Consider the following 26,069-nt stretch of genomic DNA (forward strand, 5'->3'; position numbering starts at 1 on the left):
CATTCACATCTGTGCCAAACTGAAACTCTGCTGTCAAAACCTAACATTCCTCTGTCAAGATGTAACTCTGTTGACAAAATGACACATACTTGCATCACATGCAGATCAGATCAGGGGGACACACTAGTCTACTTCATATAAAACACTGCAGTCTTTCATTGTCATTGTTTATTCTGAAGGCACATTTTCAGGAGACACAAACAACCAAAAAAAGCAAATAGGCCTACTCAATATTGTCCACTGCAGCACCATCAATTCAGATAAAGCAAAACACAAACATAATACAGTAATAGAAAAAACACTATACTGTACACACAAAAAATCATGACAATTGTGCATACGTGGGCTCATGGATCCCGCCGTCTGTTGGGGTCTGGCCACAGGACCTCATCGACATCGCAAGCAGTGTCTTCTTCCGCTGGGCACCGGGGAAAATATCCTCTTGCATGTTGAAACCATCCATGGATTGCTGTCACCTGAATGTAAATAGAAATATATGTGGTGGCCCCTAGAGACAAAACACGTACAAACTCCAAAGCACATTTCTAGCTTGAACTGAACTTCCAAAACAGAGCTACCTAGAACAGCGGTCCCCAACCCCCGGGCCTCGGACTGGTACCGGTCCGTGAGTCGTTTGGTACCGGGCCGCGAGAGTTGAGGCTCAAGTGTGAAATGTCTGGTTTTCAGGGTTTTTATCGCTTTTCAGCGTTATTTTGTTATCGTTTTTATCATTAACTCGGTTTTCCTGGGTCTTTTCACGTGTGTTATGAATAAATCTTCTTTTTCGGTACCGGTACTAGTTTTATTTTGTTGTATTTATCCGCGACACCTTAAAGGCCGGTCCGTGAAAATATTGTCGGGCATAAACCGGTCAGTGGTGCAAAAAAGGTTGGAGACCGCTGACCTAGATCACGTAAATTACACAATTGAAAGCATGAAAGCATATGTGTATTGTTTGTGTATTTATGCACAAGCATTCATATATATTCAAATCATTAAAAAACAAAAGTTCATTTGCCTGTTACTACCACACACCAAATCTGGTCGTTGGTACTTGGTGAACTGAGAGACACAACAGCAGAGGTCACTATTAATGCTATAAAAGAGGCCTTTGCAAGACATGCAGTTGCCGAGTCTGTGGTATCGGACAACAGGCCGCAAGTTTCATCAGAACAGTTCAAGCACTTTGCTAAAGAGTACCAGTTCACACATGAAACGAGCAGCCCCAGGTACCCCCAAGCCAACGGGGAGGCAGAACGCGCTGATCGTACCATTAAAGATTTGAAAGGACTGTGACTACAGCAGAGCACTGCTAGCGTGCAGGGCCACCCCACTGGAACATGGGCTCTCACCGGCACAGTTGCTCATGGGGAGACACCTGCGTACCTCTCTGCCACAAGCTGCTGCGAAGCTGGTGCCAAAGTGGCCCGACCTACAGGCTTTTCGCGAGAAGGATGAGGAGGGGAGGCGTGAGCAGGCAAAACACTACAACCGCAGACATAGAGTCAGGACAGAAGGTGTGGATTACTACTGAAGGAACCACTGGAGCAGTAGTTGGACCTGCCAGTGCTCCCAGATCTTATGTGGTAGAGACAGACAGGTTTTCTAAGGAGAAATAGGAGCCACCTCACACCAACAGGGACTGTTACCAGATCTGGTCGAGCGGTGAGACCTCGTGTAAGATTGGATGTGTAATTCTCTGAAGTTATCCATTCAGGCCCTATTCAAAGCTGGCTTAGGCTGTTAGAGATGTTTACAATTATGTGTTTCGTTTAAATGTAAGTGAACAAGTGAGAGATGTGTATCATTTTAACGTTTGATAATGCTCTGCATTCCTGTTCTTGTGAGCTGAGTGAGTCATTATGAAGTATGTCTTTAGCTAAAAGGAGGTGTAGCAGGAGACTACTGTACCCATAAGGCTGTGTGTGTGTGTAGCTTGTATCAACAGTTGTAACAGGCTAAGCCACCTGAGACACTGCATTGAATGATTGTTCCTGTCTTAATGGTTTCAGCTCAGATGTTCTGCTTTTTCCTTTCAGTAGATCAAAGCAGCTCGTGCTCCTTCTTCTTCCAATTTAGAAGAAGAAGAAGAAGGCGAAGGCTTCAGCGAAGTGGCGTTCATGGTCTCAGTGAACAGTCACGGTCACACACTGCATGTGGTTTTAAAAGCAACATGTCTGTTCACCACAACAATGGAGATGTGTAATATTAGTGCAGCTACGGTTTGTTCTTGAACATCAGTTCTGTTTTCTACTTTGATCACTTAGACCAAAAAAGTGTTGTTTTCAGATTCTTTCTTTTACATCTATAAAGCACCTGCTCATTTTTTATTACAATTAGTTTCACATGAATGTTAGTGTTTCCTTTATGATCTTTTAATGCTTACACTACACTGTACATGTCTACATTAGAGACATTTCTGTTTCCTGTTTCTGTTGACTTAGAGTTGTGAAATGTTCTTTTATTTGATGCACAATATGAAGTTCATAATTTTCTTACAAATAAAACTCTAATGACAAACATGAACAGCTGTGCTTATTTCTGAGACATGAGTTTTTGAATGTGTTCATATTTAGACAGTGTGCATCTGTATGCTGAAACTGTGATGTGAACCTGAGGTGATGGTCAACAGAAGGCAAATATACATCAATATAAAACAATATTGAAGTAATGTCTTTACCCTCTGCAGCGTGTGGATGCTGTGCACACAATCACCTTATTCACTGTAGTAAACATGCCCCACTACCTCACGTGACTGACTGTCTCCATGGTTACATCGTATATTATTAGCTATGTAAACAGCTTCCAAAGATACCGCCATAGCTCTCTGCAGCTGTAACACTTTCACACTTTGCAAATCATTTCATGTTTTTGATAGTTATGAAGACCGAATATGTTTTTAAGGTCATGCTAGGCGGTTGCTATGGTGGTTGCTGTGGACTTGGGTGGACCGCGTCCGATTCCTGTTATTAGCTGTCCGCCGTAGGAAGGCTGCGTTCCATTTACAAGTAGTGACAGTCTGCCGCAACTCGAACTCAAACCCCACTTTGTTCTTTAATTATAGGCCTTTTATAGCCGTTCATGACACGCACACACACACATAAAGCACTTTGCCTCACCATGAGAATGCAACTTCACCTAACCTAACCTTAAAGTATCTGATATAGGATAGAAAAATGAAGCAACCAGAGATTTAATGATGAAGACTCTGGGTTCTGTAGTTCACGTTTTACAGTCCTGAATGACTCTTTGCATATGATTTATTGAAGAGGAGTTTAGAATGCACTTTACATTTAGACTGTTGCTGTTTCATTTTTTACATTGTTGCCGTGTTATGTCACGAATAAGGTTCACCTGCTGGGGGTTTGATGGATCAGCTGGACAATACAGTCAAAGACAGACTTCATTCATCATATGCAAGAATCCTAGTTGGATTTTTGTTGTCACCCATGTTTTTGAACCAAATATTGAAAACAATTCTGACAGACTGGATACCTGGTCAGGTGTACATTACCTTGTACTCAAGCATCCCAGGACAGAGCCCTGCCCCACCATGAGCCTGGGTGGATACGTGGTTATAATATAAAAGGACCAATACTGAATATGAATATTTCATGAAAATTGAATTATAATACAAATTAGTAATAAGGGTTTCTCTGCGCCCTTATCTACCCCATATTCAAAGAGCTGCGGGCAGAGAGGGTGACAGGAGAGGATGGCACTGAAGAGAAGATGCTCGGTTTCTGGAGTCTCCTGGTCCTGTCAGTATTAGTAGGATGCATCTGCTGTCTTCTCGTGGATGCTCACCTACCTTGACTCCTTCCAGCCTGGTATGGATTTCCCAACACAGTGGCCCACGTCAGAGACGTTTAATATTGATTACATATGTCTGAATTGCTAACCCTAACCCTAACCCTAGCTCAACAGACCACAATGCCCTGGACTGTCAGTATTATTACATGCTGTGAACATAAGTAGCTTTGATCACAGTTTATATTGTAAAAGAGAAGGAATATTGAAAAAGAAAGATCAACATTGTGATATTATTTCTTCCAAACTGACCAGAAACATGCTTGTCAGACTCTCACAGCAAAGGATCAGACTCACTGTGCATGACGGCTCAGGCCAATGATGTCTGTTAGATTGTCAGTTGTTTAGTGCTTCTGTACAGTTAGGGTCACCGTCTCTATTTCAGAATAATTAATATGCGTAAAACACTAAAAGTTGATTGTCTTCCAATATTCTAGCATAATTAAAAAACTTTGACTTTAAGTACATATTATTAGTCCTAATGCCAGCATGATTCTTCATAACTCCTGCTTTGAAATACTGAACTTTAAAATGTACCTGATGAAAGATCATTTACAGTGGCACTCTGTCAGGATCATTCTGACTGTAAGATCACTGTATTAATCTGAATCCTTCTGAAATGTGCTGTGAATGAATGCTGATGCAACTCACTGTGGGAAAGCTGTTAATAAAAGGAATCTGTGACACATGCAGCACATTCACAGAGGAAGAGGACACAAAGGGAGGACACGCAGAGGCTGTGTTGAAGTCAGAAATCCAAATCTTTATTAAAAAACAGGCGGCGGTAACAAACAGGAAGACGAGCAGTCCATCAAACAGACTACAGGGTCAAACATACAGAGAATTCAAACAGCAGTAAAAAATAACTGGACACTGAAAAACTTAAAGCAATGTGTGACGCAATAGAAGGAAGCAGCGCAGTATATTCACTGAATTATCATCAATTACAAAAGAGAAAAACGACGATTTCTAAGGATTATTTTCTTAAATGCAGTTAGAGTGTGGCTGGTAAAGATGGAAACATACAGAATGTAAACTGTGTGAGTTTGTGAACTTTGTTAGAAACAAATGAGGTAAAAAAAACAACCCCAAAACAGACAAAACACAGAAAGAGGCTCTCAGTATTCATTCATAATTAGAAAGAAACATTCTGGTCGTGGATTTTTACAGTCTTAGTTCCGCTCGCTGTCATCATTATAATCATCATGATCAATGGCGAGGTCCTGAGGTGGGTGGGGCTGTCTCTGGTGATGTCACCATGAAGGAACAGCATCTGGCACGTGTTGCTGAAACATCCCAGTACGCTGGTGTAGTTTCCTCTCCAGCTGTTTGACATGTGACACTTGAACATTAAGGGGAAGAAGAAGAAACAGTGTTAGGTCAGGTGACCACATGATTTCTAAAGTAACTGACAGGAAGTAACCAGGCCGTCAGAAATGGATGGCATGTGTTTAGAGTTACTGGAGTTGGGTAACTCTACTTACCAAAAGCAGAAGCACACAGATGAAGGATCAGATGCTGAATGTTGCAGGAACATGCTCATGTGTGGTGGTCATTCAGTGCTGCTCCGGCAGGTTACACAGTCCAAGACTGATAAGCTGCCCATCTGAGAGTTTGAAAACACACATGCAAAGATTTATTTTGTATTACAGTCAAAGTTGGATGTTCATTTTTGTCCTTTAAAAATGTTTGTGTATTTGAAAGCACTAACATTTAAGGATGACTTGGATCGTCTCCTTTAAAGGGGAGACAAGTGTCTCCACTGATCCACGTCACTTTACCTGGATGATGACTCCTCCGCCCTCACTCAGAAACACTCCTAATATAACCAAGCAAATAAATAATATTGAAGATTTACTTACATCATTACAAAAACAGCAAAAACATCTCCCTTTGATTCTATTTCTCCATTCCTGCTGAACATCAGGCAACAAATATCTCAATAAATCACAGTAAAATGTAAAGCACATGTTTTCTCTGCTTTGTCTAACCTCTGCAGAGCCTCTGTCAAGAAAATCATAACTGTAAGCATAAAACCAAAATATACATTTCATAACACGTCACTGGACAAACCTCGGTCAGCTGATTTCCTCTGTGCAGTGCAGACGAACATCAGTCAGCAAGTGACTCTGCTGGTTCTTCTGAGGAAACACCACCGTCTCTCCACACCGTCACCATCTGTGAGCACAAACTGCCGCTCTGCTCTGCCAGCATGTAGGAATCACATATCACACACACAAGGGTGAAGAAACATCAGAGCTCAACTTTGGATACTTTAGATCTTAACAGATCAAAGCAGCTCTTAGTTTCAACAATCAGACAAACAATGATACCAAACTGATTCTGTATGAATACAATATGGTATTTTCAATACAGGTGTCAAATTAATTTATTAAAACTAATACAGATATATGTATATTTTTTTTGATAAATTAGTTTGCTAAATTATAAGAATATATTTTTTATTTTTTTTTCATTTAACAATTGCAACTGAAAGAAATTAAATATTGAACAAAAATATATTGTCACATTCTGAGCATGCTCAGCACGCTGACAGACTTGAAGTTGCTACAGATTTTAAGAATGTCACAGGCTGGGTCTCTGACCCAGCGCTCTGAGTTCATTTTTGTATTTGTCTCATTTTGATATGTGATTAGTTTTGTGTCATTTCCTATCTAGCTTTAGTTTAAGCTGTTATTTATTATTGTTCCCTTGGTTTTCTATGTTTTGGGTTCTTGTATTATTCTTCACGTATTAGGTCTGTTAAGTTGTGTTGTCATGTCTAGTTTTAGTATTTCCCGTTTTATTCTGACAGTGTCATGTGTTCTTTGTTCATTGTATTTAGCTTTCCTCCTCCTGGTCCTGTCATTTAGGTTTATGTCAGTCAGCTGTTTCCCCCATGTGTCTCCACTTCCCCTGATCACCTCATGTATGTATTTAAGCTCTCTGTTTTCTGCATGTCATTGTCGGGTCGTCTGTTTACCTCACCTCAGTCATAGGTCTAGTTTTCGTCTGTTATTTCCACGTTAGTCATAGTCTTAGCCTGTTTATTTCCACCTCAGTCATAGTTATAGTTTTTGGTCTCAGTACCGTTTAGTATTTTGTTTCTTAGTGTCTTGTCAGTTTACTTTGGTTTCCTGGTTTACTTCTGCCGTCATCTAATAAAGGATCACTTTTTCTGTTCAACCTTCAACTCCTCGTCCTCATCTGCTTTTGGGTCCTGTTTCCATTACACACCGGCGCACCCCGCCGTGACAAAGAAGTGATAATTATGGGGAAGAAACTTCTCTTGTTCATCCGTTTAATCAAACATTTGATGCCTCAGCTGTCTCAGTCTATAGCGTTCTGCAACTACAACTAACCTGAAGCTTGGATCTGGCTGCAGGTGCCCCTGTACATCCTTCTCAGATGTGGGTACCAGTTAATCCCACTTCTTCCTGACCTTTGCTTCATCACAAGACCAAAGGTGGCATCCCGTGTCACAGTCTTATCATCATCCAGAAGAAACATCATGGAGAAGAAACATTTACGCGCCTCCTGGTTTTGTTTTCTGATCCTGCGAAAAGACTGAGGACAAAGCCCAGAGAACACGAGATACACAACATTCAGACTCAACAGCCTCCATAAATGAAGAGCACCAGGTTGGTTCAGTTATAGTAGATATGAGCATACTTCACATTACTGGGTATGAATAATAATGAGGAGGCAAACTTTGAAGATGCAGAGCATGATGTCCCATCATCAGACTGTAAACAAACATCCACCAGGCTTCTTTGTTGCCAAAATTGATGATTCTCCTATCAGGGATCAGTAGCGTGTATTAACGTGTGGTATAAGCAGCAGTCACTGAAATATTACTGTTTCAGATAAGAAATCTAGGACATAAAAGCCAGGGTGGGAGGGATCTCTGCAAACTGACTTACCTCTGCAAGTGTGAAGCTCAACAAAAATCTGACTCTCCAGTCACAGATAGGGGTGGGTATTGATAAGATTTTCACGATTTGATTCCATTTTCGATTCTGTTTAACGATTCGATTCTTTATCTATTCTTTTTAAAAAAGGAGAACACTAAGGTCGATTAGCTTAGAACTTTGTTTTATAGCTTCTCTTTGAACAAGATATAAATTTAGGAGTAACATGGCCTTACAAACACAGCAGTGAGATCTTAAGAGATCCAGCCTCCGGCTCTTCAATGGGGTGTCACAGGGTCCCCAGGAAAAGAAATTGTAAATGTAAAATAATAAAATAAATATTCTTCTGTAGCAATAACAAAGTATAACATAAATGAATCTGTAGCAATTACACAAGAATATCCAGTAATGTCCCTGTGTACAAAAGGCCAGCCAGTTCGCAGAACTCATGAACGGAGCCACATCTGCGGAGTAAGATATCAGCATACTGCTGCCGTTTAGCCAATGAGCGGTGAGGCAACCCATTCTCTTCGCCAATCAGAAGACACAATTCTACCTCATCACTACGCACACGTCGACGCAGAGAGTTCGGTCGGAGCTGCAGGTGGGAAGAGTCAGCAGAGTTTACTCACCGTGTGGATTTTCGTTCCTTCTAATGCTGTTAGCGGTGTGCGTCCATGAGACTGTAAGTTTCTGTGTTTTATCGTGTTTGTTCTTTGCTGCGGCCATTATCCTCCCTTGTTTAATCCTTGGCGCATACTTTGTTTACCGATTGTTACTGCCGTTTACTGCGAAGCAGCCTCTGCCGTGCGGTCATTAAGGGACCGTCACTAATTTCTCATGTTAGCTCTGATGTAAAGTGCCTAGTTAGGATTTATGTAAATAGTAAAATTAGCATTTGTTGACACTCCCTTATTTTGGTTGAATGTTCCACTATCCAGTATTGTTTGTATTGTTGTATTACACATTTAATTCACTCTGTTCACATAATTATGGAAGACTTTTATGTTCTTTCCAACAGAAACCACACCATCACTCACCACACGGCATATAGCATTTTACAGCCTGTTAAATCCCCTCACTCACATTATGGATGTGTGCTTCGGATTCTTGTTAATAAATGAGTGAACGGCAGATACCTGAGTGGCAGTGGATTTTGTGGATACGCCATCTGTTCTTATCGGACAACCCTGTTGAGATTGTGGATTCATAGAGTCAGCACCTTATCATCTACATCATTCATAGTCAGGAGGTCAAGTCCATCCCTCTTAAAGTGACCTCCTCCATTACACCCTGCCTACAATTAAACACATTCACTTACCGAAAATCAGGGGCATCTGCTGTGGCAAATGGGTGCAAACCTTTTACCACAAACTTAGTCACTGCTTCGTCTATCCTGGCCTGAAAGGACACCGGTAGACTGCAGCAACAACTGCCAGCACCTGAGCCAGCCAGACTCTGTCTGTCTCTCTCATCATGGTCACCTAAATGCACAGTAATAGCAGGTTTTGTAATAAGGCAGATCGCGCTAACATAATATGCACTGTTAGTTGATTATTTACCTGCCGCATTAACGGGAGAGGACGTGCAAACGTTACTGCTGCTGCTGGGTTGAGATTCACGAGATTCATTTAAGGTCATCGCGTCTTTTGTGAGCAAATGCTTTTGCATATTCGTAGTGTTTCCTCCCTTAAATGAAATATCCACTTTGCAAGTATTGCAAGTTCCCCTGTTGTCATCCGTTCTCGTAAAGTATAATCAAACTTTTGAGCGTTTGAGCCGCTTAGGCGCCGTGTTTCCTGCCAGGTAAATGATGCTCCGCAATGTGGTGACGTCATTCGGGGCGACTGGAATTGATAAGGGAATCGTTTGCAAAAATGGCAAACAGTTCCAAGGAATTGAAACAGTGGGAACCGGTTCTCCACAAGAACCGGTTTTCGATACCCATCCCTAGTCACAGACAAACAAAAACTCCAGCTGGGAGATAGAAAACGCTGTCTGGGTCTTGCTGGATGTTGCTGGTCAGAGTCCCACATTAGCAGAGTGCTTCTTGGTCCCACTGACCCATGTGGACAGCGACTGTGGAGAACTGTTCTGGAAAACAGAAAAAGACAATTAAAATAACAAAAAGCCAAACAGGATTTCCACAAAGACTCTCTTGGAATCAGCAATCAAAAAAAATCACTGGTTCATATTTCAATCAAATATGAACAGGTTCCTTAACTGTATGCAGTTCAGATCTGATTTAATTTAATTTCCTTCACACAGCACATTCGTCCAGGCTGACAGGTAAACATAGAATTAATCTCAGGTAACATGACTCATAGTAGAGATTCAGTAAGAAAGATTGCAGGCTCTAATATTATTACCACACAATCCAAGGACACACCAACAGCTCCGATTTGTAGAACTATTTAAACAAATGTCTTCTGAATATTCAATTCATGTTCACAGTGGGAGGGGGGGGGGGGGGGGGGGTGTAGAATATTTCTAACATTTTGAGTTATTTTCCAGTGTTAGAAAATCAGCACTGCTCAGTGTTAGCCATTTCTCCAGGCTGGAGAAATTGATCAGGAGGGCTAGCTCTGTGGTCGGCATGAAGCTGGACACTCTGGTGACAGTGGCAGAGAAAAGGACATTAAAGAAACTGATGGACATTATGGACAATGCCAGGCATCCTCTGCACACGGCCATAAACAACCAGAAGAGTCTGTTCAGTGACAGGTTGCTTCTCCCCAAGACAAGAACTAACAGACTTAAAAACTCCTTTGTCCCACACGCCATCAGACTGTTTAACTCCTCTCTGGAGGGGAGAGGGAGGGGAAACAGGAGGACAAAGGAGGGGGGAACAACTAAGCTGTAGTGCCTCTTCACCTCACTGTACAATACCTTGTGCAATACTTTTTGTAAATAGTCAACAGTGCAATAGACTCAAGACTTGAAATGTGCAATTCACTTGTATTTTTATTTTTTATTCCTATTTATTCTATTTATCCCCTTTGTATATTTTATTTATATTTGTTTCTGTATTTATATGTGTGTGTGTGTGTGTGTGTGTGTGTGTGTGTGTGTATATATATATATTTATATATATATATATATAACAATTCTGTAACTGTAACTTCGGTCGTTGCTGTGCTTTTTTTGGAAATCGAATTTCCCAGAGGAACCCACCCGAGGGATTAATAAAGTTCTATCTTATCTTATCTCTTATCTTGTTAATCTTCAAAACTGACTAGGTTACTTTTAAACATATAACACTGTCAAAAGTGTTAATTTAACACTCAACAGTGTTGTATTTAACACTCAGAGGTGTGGACCCATATAGACACTCTCCAGTGTTAATTTAACACTGGAGATTTTGCTGTGCACACTCGAGAGTCAGGCAGCTTAAATGTGTTTGTCTTCATCTGTAGTTACGTTTCATTGGCTGGAAATGTGCTAACTGGAATCATTCATGAGTCCAGATGAACAAAAACAAGTGTTTACTGCTCCACGCTGCACGAATCTGAATCAAAATCACTCAGACGCGCCCACGTAGGCATTCCACTAAAACCATGTGACCACCTTCACCTTTAAACCTGTCGTGAATATAATTTTAGACTCTTCACTTTATTTTGAAAGAACAGATTTGCAGGAAGTGCGGCTGCTGCAGAAACTCTTCACTTTTCACTGGCTTTAATCTTGAAGGTTTCTCCAGATGTGGAACATTCATGCTAAACATTCAACATCTGACGACCGTCTCCGTGTAAAACACTGACAAACTCAAACTTTATACGGTAACTGACAGATTTATTCCTCCATTTTCAGGCATTTCACAATGAACTTGGATTAGTTTGATGATTTTATTCACGTTGGTGAATAAAACCAGCCAAGAGGCTGATTCCTGCAGAGGAGGAGGCAGAGTGGAGGAATCTGCAGGTTCTGTCTCTAACACACAACCAGAGCTTCAATCATAACGAGCACATAATAAAACCATGATCCCCCCTGATCGACTCTTTTAGCCTGTTTCCTCTGGATCGAACAGGATCTAACAAACCCCAGCTTCTGCTGGGACACTGGTCAGCATGGGAGGAAAAAGATGGCTGCCGTGTTGCTGTTTCCTGTCTTACACCAGGGTTATACTTACTGTATCTGTGGGTCTGAGTTTTTAATCAGAGGATGAACTTAAAGCTTTCAGTCTGCTCTACAACCCAGCACCTATCCACACGTCTGCTAAGTGGACTGGAAATCAGTAAAACTTCTACCAGACTTTAGAAAATATTGCATTAAGATGAGCAGACAGATTTTAATCTCAGCATCGTGCACACAGATTTTTCAGGACACTGGAAGAGTTCCTGCCGTGGATTTAGATGTTAGTGTTGTGTGGATGATCCCATTCTGTGATCTTTGTGTTACTAACACTGATGCTTTTACACTTTAGGACCCTCGAGACCTCTGCTGCTCAGCCGTCCTGATCGCTGCCTCCACTTTAACCAGAGGCTGTAACCTCTGATCATTTCACCTGCACCGGCAGTAAAACTCTTCTCCAGCACCAAACGTGCCATAAACCCATCACAGCTTCATCATCAGCTCAGTCTCAGCAACATGCAGACGACCGAGCAGCAGAAACTCTGCAGGGAACGTCTGAAGTCTGTTCTTCAGTTTTCCCAGCTCACTGTTTATTGAACATGAGACAGAAAAATAACTTCACCTTTAATGTGAAACGTTTATCGCCTGTGACATGTTTGCAGGAAGTTTTCATGCTGTGATTTAGTGTCACAGCCATAAATATCACACAAGGTAGTCAAAGGAGCTTGCAAAGAAAAGCGTCTGGACTTCTTTAAGTTGCTTGAAGACGTTTCACCTCTCATCCGAGAAGCTTCTTCAGTTCTAAGGTCAAATGGTGGAGAGTCCCAGATATAACCCTAGTGGGAGTATCCCCCCACAGAGGGACAAAAGGACCCCCTGATGATCCTCTAATCACCTGAGCCAAGGTGTGAAATTGGGTGTGGGACCCAATCAGCCAGAGTTTCGGGTGAGTTCATTGTGAAACCTGGCCCCACCTTGTCATGCGAAGTCCAGACGCTTTTCATTGCAAGCTCCTTTGACTACGATGACCTGGATGACTGAGAACCTTCACAGACATATCACACAAGGTAAAAACTACAAGTCCCAGCATCCTCTGTGTTTAGGGAGGAGCAGTGAAAGTGAAAGTGTTGATCCTCCTTTCAGAGCAGCAGGAGGAGGAAGGTGGAGCTGAGGCAGGTGAGTGTTAACATGAATATGTTTCTTCTTATGACATAAAATAATTCCACGCTGTTCGTGTCTGTGGGTGAAACGTGAGGCCGGTCGGCTCCTCTGAGCGCTGGTTTCCTGTAAGTAGAGAGGAAGTGAGTTTAGCTGAGAGAGCAGGAGGAGAGTGAGAGCTGTGCTGAGGCAGGTGAGTGTTAACACCGCTCTGACATTACTGTGTCTCTGTGGCGGGAACAACAGGCTCCGTCAGTGGAGGCAAAAATAATCAGACTTTGGTTTTTCAAAGGAAACTACTTTATGTTGGGAGAAGCCGCGCGCTCATTGGATAACGACTTGTCAATCTCAAGTTATTAGCCAATGAGCGCGCAGGTTCACAGTAAGACCCGCCCTTATCACGACGTCTTTAAAACTAAACGTCCAAATTCATCGGCTGCATCCTCCCGAGGACCCGGCCTTCGCGGTGTACGTGGGCTGGGTCCTTGGATATGCTGGAAGTAGTGAGGGCCAAATGAAGCTTTCCGAAGCACTGAAGCTTGTATTGAAAAACTGTTCATTACTCGAAGCTTTTCAACACAGTCCTCTCCGGTGACATCTGGTGGTGAAAATTTTGAAGAGCAGCTTGAATCTGCAAAATAAAACGGACTGCTCAATCATCACTGCTCACTCAAGAGCAGGGACGTGCAGAGGGGGGGGCGCGAGGGGCTTGAGCACCCGCCCCTTTCCTGATGAGTGCCCAAAGTGCCCTTTTGTTGAGGCAACTTTTAAATTTTTTTTATTTATTTATTTATTTATTTTATGTGTGTGTGCGTGCGGAGTCCTGTCTGTGCCCCTCAACAATAATATTTAACTATTAATCATAGTTTTGCTAAATAAAAGGATCTGGCTTGCATCAGTCACATGATCACATTTAACCAATGATCGCCCTCGACGGCAGAACGCGCTGGTTACGAGCCGGGAACGAGTTCACAAAGAGCACGCGCATCTTTTGCGGTCCGGAGCTGTAGGAGAAACACAAGTTAACTCAGAGACACAGACTGATGCGACAAACCCAGTAAGTAGGTGTACAGCGTACACTGTAGTGTGTAGCACACAGGAGTATTAGCTTATTACGTACACGTTGGTAAGTTGTCTTGTTGCAACTGACGAACTGAAACAAACGAGCGTGCTCCGTGTGCAACAGCGCGACAAACATTACCTGTCCTTTTATTAACTGCACAAGTAGTGCTGGTCACAGCTGCTGGCTACCTGTGTAAGGCTGTCATGGGTCTGTAGCTCTGTCACCGTTTTAGGGAACATATTTAGTTTTAAAGTAAGTTACAGAGCATTTCCTGCCTTTCTGAGGGGATTATATTTCACTAAAAAACGATCTAATATACATGTCCACATAATAATTATTATAATTATAATATATTAAAAAACACACGCTGTATTTTAAAGAACATACTTTAAGAAGCAGATTATATTAGATTTATATATTTAATAAGACAAAATTTGGATTTTACAGCAGCAAAATGATTGTATCTCTATACATGTAATAAGCTTTGCCCTGCACAGAGTGGATAGTGAAACAAATGCAATCATCATAAATACATTATTTCATATTTATTACTTCCCCCTCCTCATTGCTTTATTATTGTAGCTCTAGTAATGAATAATAATGTAAGGATTCTGGATCAGCACCATGATGCCCATAGTATATACAGTATTCTGAAGAAGGTCTAAAATGTCACTGTGCGTGCATGTGTGTGTTTTATTTAGCTGGATTTAAAAAAATTATTACTCATGATATAACATTGTGCAGACATGGCTGGTAAGGACATGAGGAGGAAACAGCAGGAGCTGTGTGAGGCTACTAAAGGCAGTGCTATAACATTTTTCTCTCATCATTTTATTATAGATTAAGTGCAAGAGTTGTTAGGTGTGGATAATTAGATTATAGTTTATTGCAATAGCAAGTTGTGCCTTGTTCTCAGATAGACAGCAAGTGGAGAGTGATATATGAAATGATGGGATGGAAGGAAGAAGAGAAGCAAAGAGTGATTCACAGGCAGAGCCTAATTTATTTCTCACAGTTTTTCGTTGCCTTATGGTTCCAAGCGCTGTCACCAATCTTTGCATTTTGTTATTATCTCATGACACTTGTTTAATCAGCTACCATCTCTCCTGTGGACTTTTTAATGTCTAGAGTCTCAGATCAACACAGCCCTGCCCTTTCCATATTAGATTGTTGATGAATGTGTGTTGTTGTTATTCAGCCTGGTTCAATGTGCCCCTTTTTAACTTTGAGCACCCGCCCCTTTAAACGTCTCTGCACGGCCCTGGACTTATATATCACGTTTAACCTGAGTAGCGAAAGTCCGCGGTGATCTGAAAATGATGTGCCGGGAGTTGTGCCGTTCTCGGCGGCTTCAGTGACCCTCGAGCTCCCGGCTGGCTATAGTGCTGGTGGGTAGCAGACGTCTCCGAAAACGTCGAAGCACTTTTGCAAATATGCGGTATCTTGATAAACCGAGCAGATATTTGATGTTTACACAAATTTGGTGGATTTGGTGGTCATGAAAATGGCATTAAACAAGTCCCCAGGGACAGATGGACTCACTACTAGTTTTTATCAATTCTTCTGGAAGGACCTAAGAACTTTATTGTTTGATGCATTAAAGGAATCGATAGAGAAAAAAAGAACTGATGCCGAGCATGAAACAAGCGCTGATAACCCTGATCCCTAAATCGGGTAAGGATAAAAGAATTTTAGACAATTTAAGACCCATCACCTTAAACACTGACTATAAGATCCTGTCTGGAGCTGTAGCTGAGAGGCTAAAGAAAGGCATCTCAAACATTATCAGTGAAACGCAATCAGGTTTTTTGAAAGGAAGACTAATTCATAACAATATTGGGCTGGTTTTGGACCTCCTTGAGTACAGTGAAATAATCCAAGATGTCACGGTCCTGAGTCTGTGGACTCAGTGTTTTTCTGTTTGTATTAGTTATCTTTGATTTCATGATGTGTTTTGATTCTCTTGGGTTTGATTTTTGTCGCTAGTATTCCTAACTCCCTAGGTCCTTGGCATTTCTTGTGTTCTCCTTCTTAGGTCGTGGTTCTGTGTTACTTCTGTTAGTATACAGTCATCTCTGTCAGTGTGTCTCTTGTTCTGTCACTGTATCCCCTAGTTTAGTCCACGTCTGTTCAGTTTCCTGTTTTACTTTGAAAGTCTGTGTACTATGTCAATGTGTTGAGTTTTGCCGCCCCTTGTCTTGTCATGTCTGATGAGTCCCAGCTGTGTTCTCCTCCTGTTTCACATTCCCTAATCACCTCAGTATGTATTTAAGCCCTGTGTTTTTCTCTGCCAGTTGTTGCGTCCTCCACGTTTGTTGTGTGTGTATTCGTTGTCGTCTACCTTCAGCATCTCCAGTCTAGTTAGTTTAAGTTGTTGTTTATGTATCGCCAAGGGTGACTCACCAGCAAATAAAGCTGTCGTTTAAGTTAATGTTTTGTCTCTGAGTCCTGCACGTGGGTCCAGCCACTGACAGCCACACAACTCATCGTGACACAAGAGAGAGGATACATCCTGTTCTTGGATTTTTACAAAGCATTTGACTCAGTTGAACATACGTTCATATTAAAAACTCTGCAGTCTTTTGGTTTTGGACAGGAATTTATCAATGTTATAGAGATGCTATATAATGACATTAACAGCTCTGTTTTGCTAGAACATGGTACATGTTCAAGGTTTGAGGTTAATAGAGGGATAAGGCAGGGATGTAGCAGCTCACCACTTCTGTTCATCATGGTTGCTGAGCTGTTGTCTATTTTGATTAAAAACAGTCACATTGAGGGGTTAACTGTGATGGGTGAACAGATAATAATCAGTCAGCTCGCAGATGATACCACCCTGTTTCTAAAAAAACGAGGACCAGATTCCTTTAGCCTTGCAGGTGATCAACCACTTCTCCAAAGCTTCTGGCCTACAGCTGAATATTAATGAATAAGAAATTCTAGCTCTGCATGAGTGTCCCCTGCAAGCAATAGATAATATACAGATCAAAAAAAGAGGTTAAGTATCTGGGCATTGTAATTTGCAAGGATAAGACATCAACAGAAAATAAAAATATCTGTGCCAATATAGAAAAGTGTAAGTCAATTTTAAACAGGTGGCTGCAAAGGGACATAACTCTGTTTGGGAGAATCTTGCTAACCAAAATGGACGGTCTGTCCAGACTAATCTATCCAGCCTTTTCTCTGCTCATATCTCCAAAACTAATCAAATCTATAAATAATCTTAATTTTAGGTTCATATGGAGGAACAAATGTCATTATATAAAGAAAAATGATATGATTAAGAATTATGAAGAGGGTGGGGCTAATGCCATTGACTTTGATGTTATGAATGGTGTACTAAAACTGAAATGGTTAAGATCTTTCATTAGGAACAAAAATTCCTTTTGGAACATTATTCCCAATGTGATTTTTTGGCAAAATGGGTGGAATAGACTTTTTGTTACGTTGTGACTTTGATTGCAGTTCGTTACCTGTTAAACTCTCAGCTTTCCATCAGCAGGTCCTTCTCTACTGGAAGATCTTAAGGGATTTGGGCTGTAGCTCATTTTACGGATGATAATGGGGTCTTATTAAAACATGATACGTTTTGTGAGAAATTTGATGTAAGATGTACTGCTAACAGATATAAATCCCTAGTGAAAGCCATCCCAGTCCCTTTGAGATCAAGGATAAAAGAAGATATTGTGCACTCTAAAATTTCTCCTGGACTGAGGCAGCTCTGCATAGCTGGAGTTGAATTTGGTGACAGCAGGTTTACAAACAAAGTGATCAGGAATATTTTGATCAACGACATTTGCCCTAATCCGGTTAAAATAAATTATATCCTTAAAGAATTTGAGACCATGGAGGTTAAGGCGATAAGAAAAAAGTATATTTCACTTCCTCTTTCCCCTAAAGTAAAAGAGGTTCACTTTAAAATCATTAATGAGGTTTATCCAACCAATGAATTCTTAAGACGGAAATTTAACTTAGATGTGAACGCCTGCACATTTTGTGAAAATGATATTGAAAGTCTGGATCACTTGTTTTTCTACTGTGAATCAGTGCGCTCCTTCTGGACTGACATGTGGAGCTGGCTACAGTCCAGGAGAATTCAGTTACCACATTTGACGGTGACAGTAATAAAGTTTGGAATACTTGCTGAGAATGCAGATTTTGACCTGTTGATTAGGACGATTTTGTTAATGGGAAAATTTTTTCTTCACAAATGCAGATACTTTAAAGCTAAACCATGTATAAACAGAAGGCTGAATGACTTTAGACTCTGGGCTAAATCGCTGAAACTTGTGAATAACAAGAAAGCTCATAAACTTGTTGTTTTATTTAATGAGTTTAATCTATGTTAAAAAAAAAGAAACCTCCCTATTTTATAATCATGACTGCCATTTTTTGCTCATGGTATTTTTTGCCTTTGGTTCAAATCCTTCAAAATACATACAAAATCAGTATTGATACTGACGTAAATTAATAGAAATAGAGATGGACCGATACGTAATATCGCATTGGTCCATCTCTATTTCCCTTTCTGGATTAAGTAAGGTTGTAAAAGCAGCTCGATGTACAACCTGTTCTTTGGATCCTCTACCAGCCTGGGCTATAAAGGAACTGTGGTCAGCATTAGGACCCTACAACCTGTTTCTTTTAAATACTTCATTGAGTCTTTCCTGAATGTTTTAAATCAGCTGTGGTAGTACCAATCTTGAAAAAGCCTGGACTGGATGTTGACATGGTCGCAAATAGGGCAGGGTATCGTCACTGAATTCTAGAATCGATTTGATTCCGATTCACAAGGTCCTGAATCAATTCGATCCACGATTTGATTCAATTCGATTTGAATCTGGGAAATTTTGCCTCAGACAGTCAGAAATATTATAATTCAGATCAGTACATTTACATATTTTTGTATCTATAAAAAGGAAGCTGACACTCGCAAGACTTTATCAAAGGTGTGAGCATCACAGCAGAGGCCTTTGTGTCAAAGTAGCTGAAGATAAAACAGAAAAACATGAAGGTGGTTTTATAAAAATATTCTACAGTAGATCAAAAACGAAAGAAAACCATTAATCGACATATGAACGTTACCTCTGAAGTTACAGCGGTTTTATGACAGACACAGTGTTTTGCAATTTGCATAATTTTAAAAAGTTTAAATTTGTTCAGAAGCCTGTTGAACGGCAGAAATTAGGTTTTCTTTTCGGAAGTAAGTAAAAGGAAAAAAACAGCGGCCGACAGCGCTGTAAACAACGGTAGACTTGTGCGTAACAAGCAAGCGAATAATGCAGAAAACAGATTTTTAGACAGGAAACTGTGTGTGTGTGAGAGAGAGAGAGACAGCTGTGCATGACGTGTGATTTTTATCCTGGTGGAAGCAAAACAGCAAAAGTCAGAGTGAGTTCATGACGATGTTTATGTGAAGCGTAGTTTGGATCTTCTTTTGCTGCTGGTTCAGTCAATATTGTTTGGAGAGAGATAAAACTAACAGCTTTAGAATCAGCGTAAAAAGGACGTAAACACAAAGCTCGGAGCCGCCGAAACATCAGAATCAGCGAGCTGTCGGCTTTCAGCCCCGACCGTGTCCGTGCCATCGGGTGAGAAAGGCGACATCTCACTGATTCTGATGTGTCGGCGGCTCCGAGCTTTGTGTTTACGTCTTTGTGCAGAATCCGTGTTCCTGCTCTCATTTACTGTTTCAGCTGTTTGGTGGTTGTTAAAGTTTTGTGAGGTTTAACCTGAGATTCTGGCGTTGGTGCAAAATGCAGCTGCTCGCATTTTAACAAGAACTGGGAAATTTGAGCACATTACCCCTGTTCTGAGATCTCTTCACTGGCTACCTTGTCAGGTTCGAGCAGATTTTAAGGTCCTGCTGCTCACCTACAAGGCTTTAAACGGATTGGCACCTTCATACCTCTCCGACCTTTTACACCTTTATGTTCCATCTCGTGCTCTCCGATCTCAGGACTCTGGTCTTCTAAAAGTTATTAGAGCCAGAAAAAAGACAATTGGAGAGCTTTTTCTTTTCATGCCCCGTTTCTGTGGAACAACCTCCCACAAGATATTCGGCAGGCTGCTCTGTGGAGGTTTTTAAAACCAAGTTGAAGACACATTTGTTCACCCGATCCTACATGTCTTAATTCTATGGCTTTTAGTTTTTACATTTTTATTGTTTTTAACTTGTATTGTGTCTTTTACCTGTATTGCTATGTATCGCTTTTATTTTATTTATCTCTTTAGTTGTACAGCACTTTGTTTGAAAGCGCTTTATAAATAAAGTTATTATTATTATTATTATTATTACAAGGTCCACATTTACGGGAACATCTGCTACAGATATGGGAGAATATTTGATTTCTATTGTAGACAGAAGCCACGGGTGTGTTCAGTCAAACGTTTAGAATAAACTTTGGTCTATAAATGTGTTTCATGATTTATTTTTAACTCCAACTGCTTATTTGTACTATGCTTTCATTTCAGAGTGCAATGAGAAATAAAAAGGATATTTTCAATAAAACTGTCACGATCCTGGGTCTGTGACTCAGTGTTTTCTGTTTTGTATTGTTAATCTTTGATTTCATGATGTATCTTTGTTTATTCTTACGTTTTGGTTCTGTGTTTTGTTGTACCTCTAAGTTCAGTCTTTGTATTTCCTGCTTTGTTGTGAAGGTCCGTGTCTCATGTCAGTGTGTTTAGTTTGCGTTTCCTCTGTCTCGTCTTGTCAATCACTCCCAGCTGTGTCCTCCTTCTGTGTCTCATTCCCTCGTTATCCCTCTGTGTATTTAAGCCTTGTGTTTGCCTCTGTTAGTTGCTGGTTTGTCTGCGTATCTGTGAGGGTCCTGGGTCTCCTGATCTAGTGGTTTCAGTTCTTTGTGATTTTTGTGTTATGCCAGTTTAGTTTGTGAGTTATTCTATGCTTCCTAGGTTTTGATTCCCTGTCCCCCTTGTTTCTCTGTGCGCTCTGTTCTGTGTTTAGTCTTCTCTGTCCATTTGTTCCGCCCTGTGTTGTTGCCTTCTGTGTCTCCCTCTGTGTAACTGTCTATATAGTGATGTGTTGTGGTGCTTTGCTCCCACCCCTTGTGTTCCGTGTTTTCGTCTTCCCTTCGTGTACTTCTTCATATTCGTGTACTATTAGTTTTTAGGTTTTTGCTTAGTTTCCATGCTCACCTTCGCCATTTCTGTTTGTATCACCATGTGATGAATAAACTCACTTGCATCTGAGCTGCCTGCATAAAGGGTCCTTTAATAATTTACACACGGCTCGCAAACCGTGACAAAAACACTGGAAAAATTGGGCTGTTCTAAAACGTTTGACGGGTAGTGTATATATTTAGTTTATATATTTTCTTTATTTATAATAGTTTGTTTTATATTGTAGCAAAGTGTTACTTGGATACTTCTCTATGTGCTTCTTCATGTGCAATTTTGTTGCATTCTGAGCCTAAGAAATTTATTGTGATGAACTGCTGTTAGAATCAAGTTAAATTCTGATAAATCAGACAATTACCTCTCCAGCTGTTGTTACAGTCTTTGTTTATCGGGTCCTTACAGGATAAAAGATGACGACACCTAAAGAAATCCTTCTGGGGACTTTGGAGGATTTGGGACGTGATGACTTTGAAAAATTCACGTGGCATCTGAAGAACGGGTCTGTAGAAGGTTTACCAGCAATCCCAGTGAGTAAACTGGAGAATGCAGAGAGGACGGACATAGTGGATCTGATGTTTGATACCTACTCTATCAACACTTTTGAAGTCACTAAAAATCTTTTGGGGAGGATAAACAAGAATGATCTGTTGGAGAATTTAAATAAAACCATCCCAGAACCCACAGGTAAGTCAGGGAATGACTAAACAAAAAATACATAAACAATAAAAACATTAGTTAACATTACACAGGTGCCATTAAAATCCATATAAATAATAAATCCAAAGCACTTGCCAACACTTTCAGGAGTGAGAGACTGCAGACAGCCAACAGTTTGTGTTTTATGCATCTGCACAAATAACCTCCTGTGTACACATGAATATCTGCTCTTTGGGTTGGTTTGATTAAAATGGGACCAGCAGCAGGTTTTCTGCCCATTTTACAGATTTATATTGTCAGATTGGTTTTAGAGCTGTTTTATCAACATAAATGAGGCGACAACAACAGTTTGGGACACGTCACAAATATGATCAAAGTGCTTTCTCTTAAATCTATTTACCAGTTGAAGGTAAAGTTTTAAAAAAATGGCTGCCATTTCTTTCTGCTGTTTGGAGACCCAAACAAAAAAATGCCCACACAGTAAATGCTTTTTATTATGGTTGATAAACAGGACACTAAGGTGATTGGTCAAAGGTTGGAGGAAAGCCACAGTTCTCCTTATATGACTAAAATCCACCATTTCAGCTCATGTTTTTTCTTCTGCAGCTTTCTGGGAGATTCCACTTCAGCCTTCTGCTGGCAACGCTCCCGTTACCAAGCTTCCCTTAGGTAGTGTCATTAGAAGACATAGCATACATTTACACTGCTATGCAGATGACACCCAGCTCCATCTGTCCATGAAGCCAGATAACACACACCAATGAGTTAAACTGCAGGAACGTCTTAAAGACATAAAGACCTGGATGGCCGCTAACTTTCTGCTTCTTAATTCAGATAAAACTGAGGTTATTGTACTCGGCCCTGAAAATCTTAGAAATATGGTATCTAAGCAGATTCTTACTCTGGATGGCATTACCTTGGCCTCCAGTAACGCTGTGAGGAACCTTGGAGTCATTTTTGACCAGGACATGTCCTTCAACGCACATATTAAACAAACATGTAAGACTGCTTTCTTCCATTTGTGCAACATCTCTAAAGTTAGAAATATCCTGTCTCAGAGTGACACTGAAAAACTAGTTCATGCATTTATTACTTCCAGGCTGGACGACTGTAATTCATTATTATCAGGAAGTCCAAAAAACTCACTGAAAAGCCTTCAGCTAATCCAAAATGCTGCAGCAAGAGTCCTGACAGGGACTAGAAAGAGAGAGCAGATTTCTCCTGTATCGGCTTCCCTTCATTGGCTTCCTGTTAAATCCAGAATTCAAAATCCTGCTCCTCACATACAAGGTCTTAAATAATCAGGCCCCATCTTATCTTAATGACCTTGTAGTACCATATCACCCTATTAGAGCACTTCGCTCTCACACTGCAGGCCTACTTGTTGTTCACAGAGTATTTAAAAGTAGAATGGGAGGCAGAGCCTTCAGTTTTCAGGGCCCTGTTTCAGGAAGCCGGTTTAGTGGAAAAACTGAGTAAGTATACCCTGAGTTAACGAAAACTCTGGGTTTTCGGTTTCACAAAGCGAGTTCAGCTGCAGCCTGAGTGAGTCACTATGACGACACACTCCGTGAAGCTAACCTGCCCCCTAGCAGGTTTACTACAACTAACCCTGACTGTCTCCGCCCCTTTGTCGGAAACCTGACAGTAGGAAGTGTCGGACATGGCGTGCCACTTCCTTGAAGAGCCAGTAGATCGTGAAGCCCAAATTCTCCGCAGAGCTCTCCGCCGGGAGAGAGTGATCAGAGCGCGTTTGGACATTTTATCATTTCCTGATGATTTTCTGTGCGAACGTTACCGTTTCTCAGCACAATCTATAATTTATTTGGATAACATCCTCAGGCCATATATTACGCATGTGACACATCGCGGACATTCTCTCAGTTCATTACATATTATTTGTATTGCACTTCGGTTTTTTGCAAACGGGAGCTTTCTGTATAATATTGGTGACGCTGAGCACGTTTCCAAGGCTACCGTCTGTCGGGCAGTCAGGAATGTTACAGTTGCACTGAAACGTCTCCTGTACTCGTTTGTGTTCCCCGGTCATAGACCCACAAGATTTATCAAAGAGGGATGCCACAAAATTGCAGGTATCAGGATGACCAAAACTTAATGTATGATGTGGTGATACTTGGACTACTACTTAAATTTTACATTTATTTTCAGGGTTCCCAGGCGTGATTGGCTGTATAGATGGCACTCACATTCCAATCATTGCTCCTTCAGTAAATGAAGGAGACTATGTGAACAGGAAGTCTTTCCACAGCATTAATGTACAGGTACATAGTTCCCTGTAGCATTTCAAACTAACAAATTATTTCATTATAGTAATGGATGCTAATTTGTGTTCTCTGCACTGTGAAGATCATATGTGATGCTGCCAACATTATCACAAATGTGGAAGCCAAGCGGCCAGGCTCTGTCCATGACTCACAAATATTCCGTGAATGTACACTGAGCACAAAATTTGGACATGGTGAGTTGAGAATACTTTAAAATATATAAAGACCAATTGCTTCAGGGACATTTGAACTGAAGTGTACCCTTCTGTCTTAGGAGAGTTCACTGGCTACTTGCTTGGTGATAGGGGGTATCCATGTTTGCCCTATTTGCTTACCCCTTACCCTGACCCTGAACCGGGCCCACAGCAGCGATATAATCTGGCTAATTGCAGGACAAGAGCCAGAATTGAAATGACTATCGGAATGCTTAAGGCCCGGTTCCAGTGCCTGCAAAGACTCAGGGTCACCCCAGAAAGGGCATGTGACATTATTGTGGCATGTGTGATTCTTCACAACATTGCCACAATTAGAGGAGAACACTGTCCTTCTGAACCAAACATCAGCAGTGATCCAAACCATGAACATCCTGACCCTCCCACGGACATACAAGATGGAAGCGCAGTCAGAGACACCATATGTCACAATCATTTCCTTTGACCCATCACCTCAACATGTTGAAAGAAGAATAAACAGATTTTTTGTTCAACTGGCTTTATTGGTCGCCTGTATTTCCTGTACACAAAGTATTAAAAGATGTAAACCTCATAAAGTGTCTCTGTTGCTTCCTCCTCTGTAACAGCTGTCAATGTTTCTTCATTATTTTCCTGTAGTAAAGAAATTAACAACATTGCTGTTCTACTGTAAACTCATATAATCTGTGGAGTATTACTCACAACTGCATGTTGGTCTGGCTCAACAGGAGGCTGCACCAGATGCAGTACACCATCACCATCAACTGATAGAATATGAGGTTTATACAGGTCACTTATAACTTACAAGGGACCAAATGGCAATTAACAAACTTACCAATCACCTTACACTTCATTGTCATTATGCTCTCAAAGACAACCAAGACTGAGGGAAGGCAAAATCAGTAGGAAAATAACTTCACTACAAAATAATCCATTATGGTAAAGAGTTTATCAGATGAATGAGTAGCACTGCAAAGGTGACTGTGAAGAAAGGATGTATGCACATCATGTATTATTTTGAATTTACCCCCTATGTAGGCACTTGTGTCTTGCGGGGTTATTGACTCAGAGGATGTCCCCGCAGAGATGCCTTCGGCCACAGGGCGCCCACTGTTTTGGCTGAGGGCCAACTGCTCAGCCTCTGTGAGTGGTGGTGGTGGAGGACCCCCACCTGTTTTTCGGGCCTCCGCTTTTTTTCTGTTGGCTATAACGGGCCACATTTGAGCATACAGAGTAAGCAAATATGTACTTGTAATGTGCTCAGATAATTTCAATAAGTGCTTACAGAAAGAAAATTAATGTAGCCTCTAACTGCAATTGATTTACATCGGACAAACAGACCAAGCACTATGGCTCATAATACAATTACACCTTACCTGTTTGGACTATATTTTTATATTTCATTTTTACTTGCTGCCAGGCACGTTTGGGACCTGTTGGGTTGCACCTGCGCTCACATCACATCACAAAATAAAATGTATAAAATAACAAATAAAATAACATATGATAAAATAACGTGTTAAATGGGTGGAAATCCCTCGATCAATGTTTATATTAACACTCACGCATTGACTCTGTCGGCTATGTTTTGCCATGCATGCTCCCTTTCTTTTGCAGCTGAGGCTGTGTTACTTTTTTCCGCGGAATTTGCATGTTATCGGCATATGCTGCCATCAGAATTTCGGCCTCAAGCGCTGTAAAATACATTGACCGCGCCTTCTTTCCCTCCGTCTCCATGGTGACTCGCTTAATCTGTGCTCCGCTTATCAGGGCTTTATGT

The 26,069-nt window shown here is 41.0% G+C and overlaps 1 protein-coding gene and 1 long non-coding RNA gene across 4 annotated transcripts in view; one reads left to right on the top strand and one right to left on the bottom strand.

The window, feature by feature from the left end:
- The window catches only part of LOC147302735 (protein NLRC3-like), a 330,634-nt gene that overhangs the window by 197,932 nt on the left and 106,633 nt on the right, over window positions 1–26,069 (top strand). Inside the window, exon 1 of one of the 3 annotated variants that reach the window (XM_086284379.1) lies at window positions 21,567–21,840. The exons of the other annotated variants lie outside the window; for them this stretch is intronic. Within the exon in view, the coding sequence (XP_086140505.1) occupies window positions 21,567–21,840 (274 nt within the window). Of the gene's footprint in view, window positions 1–21,566; window positions 21,841–26,069 lie in introns of those variants that run through there. 3 annotated transcript variants of the gene reach the window in all.
- Window positions 8,107–10,744, bottom strand: LOC147302745 (uncharacterized). The gene is made up of 3 exons (XR_015127338.1): window positions 9,284–10,744; window positions 9,043–9,205; window positions 8,107–8,911 (listed from the first exon to the last, which is right to left on the bottom strand). It is a non-coding gene; the product is annotated as an uncharacterized LOC147302745 (long non-coding RNA).

This window comes from Aulonocara sp. 'chitande type north' Nkhata Bay, linkage group LG23, assembly GCF_057382095.1.
Source record: "Aulonocara sp. 'chitande type north' Nkhata Bay isolate Kocher_YH1m ecotype deep benthic linkage group LG23, A_spYH_male_GT1.1, whole genome shotgun sequence".
Taxonomy (NCBI): domain Eukaryota; kingdom Metazoa; phylum Chordata; class Actinopteri; order Cichliformes; family Cichlidae; genus Aulonocara; species Aulonocara sp. 'chitande type north' Nkhata Bay.